Source organism: Hipposideros armiger, unplaced genomic scaffold, assembly GCF_001890085.2.
Source record: "Hipposideros armiger isolate ML-2016 unplaced genomic scaffold, ASM189008v1 scaffold_91, whole genome shotgun sequence".
In the NCBI taxonomy this organism is placed as follows: Eukaryota; Metazoa; Chordata; class Mammalia; order Chiroptera; family Hipposideridae; genus Hipposideros; species Hipposideros armiger.
In genome coordinates, this window is record NW_017731441.1 from 3,364,410 (window position 1) to 3,369,090 (window position 4,681).

General features: G+C 43.5%; 1 protein-coding gene across 1 annotated transcript in view; it reads right to left on the reverse strand.

Annotated features, from left to right (window-relative positions):
- The window catches only part of GRTP1 (growth hormone regulated TBC protein 1), a 28,909-nt gene that overhangs the window by 15,466 nt on the left and 8,762 nt on the right, over nucleotides 1–4,681 (reverse strand). Inside the window, 1 exon segment of the mRNA XM_019644839.1 lies at nucleotides 827–985. Coding sequence (XP_019500384.1) covers nucleotides 827–985 — 159 coding nt within the window.

Sequence of the window (4,681 nt, forward strand, 5' to 3'; positions counted from 1 at the left end):
ACGACAGCAACTTGTCTGTTCCCCTTCCCCCAACTCCCCAGCACTGTTCCCATCCCCCCAATTCCCCAATAAAAATCTTTAATAAAAAAAAAAAAGCCAGTGAGCCTATGTGATGACGAAATTGGAGGAAAAATAAATTATAGTCCAAAAATACTAGCATCCCTAGACAATTATTAGAGTTCGACACCATGAAAGAAAACTCTGGCGTGTGACTTTACGACACATGGTAGCTGACTCTTTAAGTCCCCGTGTGTTACTGTCAGGCACAAATCCCTTCAGCAATTATCCTACTGTATTATGATTGCTTGCTCAGAGGCCTTCTCACTTTCCTTGAAGGTTTCTTTTTTTTTTTTTTAGCTGAGCCATCCTGCCACCTGTTGGCAGCTCAGCTGCAGCTCAGCTCGGGCCGGGAATCGAACCAGCGACCCTGTTGCTCAGGGCTCGCACTCTTGAGCGAGCTCTTAACCAACTGAGCCACTCGGCCGGGCCTCCTTGAAGGCTTCTTCATGGAAGAAATCTAGTCTTTCTATTACCATTTATTTTCCTTACTAGCTAGCTAGGAACGCAAATATTTGCTGAATGAATTAAAGACAATGTCCTCCCCTCATGAACGCTTACGTTTTGATTTTCCTTTGAGAAAAATATAATTTCAAACTGATATCAGTTGGTGCATCTTTAACAATGTTCATTTCTTCATCAACATCACTTCAAAGACTGGGTGCAAACACAATTTGGGGAATAATGTCCACTCCTCCTCCTCCTCCTCCTCCTCCTCCTCCTCCTGCCTGGGCTGCCATCCACCCGAGGGACGGACACTGCACGTCACCTGTCCTGATGGCTTCCTCTAGGCTGTCATTCCTCTCTCCTTGGAGAAGTCGGTGGTAATAGCCAGGGTTCCGGTCCATCTGGGCCTGGGCTCCACTCACCCCCATCCAGACGCGGGCCCGGTGCTCGAGGGGAACACCTTTCCGGATGTAGCGCTTCACTGAAACAGAGAGAGGGGACGGCTTCAGAAGAACAGACGAGCATTTCCCAAGGTCAGAAAGATCATGGAGGGGCCCTTTAAGCAAATGGCACTGATTCCAATGCTTTTAGCTATTTCTCTCCTTAAATCAAACATTAAAAACATGCAAAACTTCACACATCTCCACCAAAACTGGTACATACACTCCCTCCCAACTGAGCACAATCGGGCAGGAGCCTACAATAACCTCTGATACTCCTGCTCCACTGTCCACACGAACAGAAGCCAAATATCATGCGTGATCTCTATGAATCAATAATTTCCCAGGCAGATGAGAAAGATTTGTGAGACTAATACTCAAATTAATTACAGGAAGCCCAGGGGTGCTACATTATGCTATTAATTGATCTTCATTTAACCCCCTCCCCCAAACAGTTCATTTTCAAAACAAATATTCACAGCTTTGTTGTTTTCCTTTGGTATTATAATTTTTTTTAAAAAGAAACCACACTTTAGAAATAAAAGCTGGTACAATTAGTGAAATTCCACAAGCTGCCATAAAACAAAAAATCTGAGGCACTAACTGCATTTAACAAAACAAAACAGAATGATAGGAATAACATTCTAGGTTAGTCAAGAAAAGCACTACTGATAAAACCTTATTAACTCAAATTCCAAGGTAACCCACAACTGATGATATCTGTATGTAAGCACCTTAAAATGGAATTCCAGGAGGCCGAGCCTCTTGCACCCGCCCACTCCTAGAAGGGTATGTGGGGGCAGTAAATGTACACTAAATATTTGCAGAATGATGCAGGGATGACAAGGGAGGGCCGGGAGGAGGGAAAGAACAGACTAATACCATCCACCAACAGCCAAAGAAAACTTAAGAAACTCTCTTTGCCAGTTTAGAAGTACATCGAAGGATCACATCTTGGCAAGAACATCGCTGTACACTTGGTCTATTCATACTGTTATGGGGACATGGAAAATATAAGCTTTACTTTTTTAAATCTATCAAAGACACTAATAATTCAGCCTGACCTTCCCTCTAACTTAGTATGATTTATACTGAAGTTTGTCTGTAGGTCTCGTGACCCCCCAGAGGGCATCATGACCAGGAATGACCTGAGGGAGTTGTTCATCATTTGCTGATGACCAGCAAGGGAAAGAAGGGTCAGCCCCAACGCTGGATTATTCTAACTTAGATGGTAGCAAAAGGAACAAACACGCAAAAATCCATGGGACTTCTACACACTAACAAACTGAAATAAAAAAAACCTGAAAATAGTGTCATTTACAATAGCACCAAAAATAAAAGGAGAAATACTCAGGCATAAATCTAACAAAATATCTGCAGGATCTGAAAGCTGAATGCTGCAAAAGAAGTCAAAGACGACCTAAATAAGTGGAGAGCGATAGCATGACTACCATGTTCATGGATTAGAAGACTTCATATTATTAAGATGTCAGTTCTTCCCAAATTGATCTATACAGTCAATGCAATTCCTATTAATGTTCCAGTAGAACTACTGAGTTGGTCATGACAAGCTGATTCTAAAATTTATGTGCAAAGGCAAAGGGACTGGAAAAACCAAAATGATTTTGAAATGAAATTGGAGGAGACACACCATCTGATTTTAAGGCTTACTACAGACTTATAGTAATCAAGACAGTGTAGTATTGGTGAAAGGATATACACATATATTAATGGACTATAAGAAAAAACCCAGACATAGACTCACACCACTAGAATCCATTGCTTTTTGACAGAGTTGCAAAGGAATTTCAATGTAGACAGGAGAGTCTTTCCAACAAAGAATGGCCAAAATAAAAAACACCAACAATATGAAGTGCTGACAAGAACGGGGCCCAGCAGGAACTCTCATTCATTGCCAGCGGGAATGCAAAATTGTGCAGCCACTTTGGAAAGACAGGTTACAGTTTCTTACAAGTTAAACATACAGTTACCGGGTGATCCAGCAGTCCCACTCCTAAGTGTTTCCCCAAGAGAAATGAAAGCTTAAGTTTACACAAAACCCTGTACGTGAACCGTTATAATGTTGGCTTTACACATCCTGAATGTCCTTCAACTGATGAACGGATAAAAAAATTGTAGTACACCATACAATGAAATATCCCTCAGCAATAAAGAATGATCTATTGATACATCCAAGATCACAGATGCATCTCAAATGCATTATAGTAAATGAAAGAAGCTAGACTCAAAAGGCTACAAGCTCGGGCTGGCCGAGTGGCGCGATGGTTAAGAACTGGCTTGGGACCCCAGANGCCGAGTGGCGCGATGGTTAAGAACTGGCTTGGGACGCCAGAGGGCCCCGGTTCGGATCCCACATATGAGGGCCAGTGACACTGCCCTCCAAAAAAAAAAAAAATCATTAAATAGACGTTTTCCTGCTTTTATAACTGGGAAATAAAGTCACAGCTTGTGCAGGTATTATGACTTAGGGAGTTGATAAACTGGATTGATAAAGAATACTTCATGTACACCTGGAGCGTGTCCCTGTTGTAAGTCTGTGGGGTGTCGATCGTTTTCACTTTCCTGGGGGCTTACCTGGCAGTACCCCACACCTTGGTTGTGGTGCCCGTAAGCCAACAGCACATTGTACAGGGTCTTTTGTAAACAGGGATCTGCACTCTTCCGGAATTTTACATTGTCCGGGAAGGTCCTGTTCATATCTGCAGGGAAATTCATGACACAGAATTATTCAAAAGGTGGAAACAGAAGACGGGTCTGTGATGTGCCAAAATCCTCCATATGTCTACCCCTAAGGCAGGCTCCAAACCCCATGTGGTGAAATGCTGGGCTCTGCCTAAGGTTTAAGAAATTATTTCAACTCTGGTTATGCATTTGAATCACCCCCAAAGAGCCTGGCTGCCCTTCACAGGCAAGGGGCGCGTGCAGCCTCCACAGTCAAGGTCCTGGGCGACTGGAGTCAGGAAGGACGTGGAAGGAGTCCCCTGGACCCTCTGTGTTTAACGGGGACAGCTTCAGTTTGGGAAGATAAAATGGTAAATTTTATGTTACGTATATTTTACCACAATAAAAAAAAAAAAATTTTGTCCAAAAAAGGCTGGCACTAGACAGAGCCTCTAAATTCATTTTCCAAACAGCAACATAATATTTTATTTAATATGCTCAGCCTCCCTTGAACCTAAGGCTTCTTCCCAACCTGTATCAGCATTTCTGGCCTTACTAAGTGCCACCTCTGGGCTGTGCCTGCAAAGCCGGTGATAGTTTCTGTTCTGAAACCTCTGGCCGTGGTTTGTGAGCAGTCAGGATGCAGCCGGCAAGCTCAGCTGCTACAGCTCTTCTCTGCCCTGGCACCTGCCCTGAGGATGTGAGGACCCCCCCAGGGGCTGACAGTGGACTGAAGGACCCCCCATTCCTCATGCTGGGACACACCACTCTCTCACTGTCACAAGTCAGTCCAACCTCTCAGCACTTTAAAGTAACTGGATTTTTTTAATTAAGTATTTTGTGTTTAAATTTGTGTTTCTCAAAAACTATTAGAATCAGAAAGGCAGATGTATTTCCTAACTATCTCATGATTCAGTTTAGGTTAAACATTTTTTTGAGCACTTTGAACTTTAAAAAGCCAGTGAGGGCCGGCCGAGTGGCGCGATGGTTAAGAACTCGCTTGGGATGCCAGAGGGCCCCGGTTCGGATCCCACATATGAGGGCCAGTGACACTG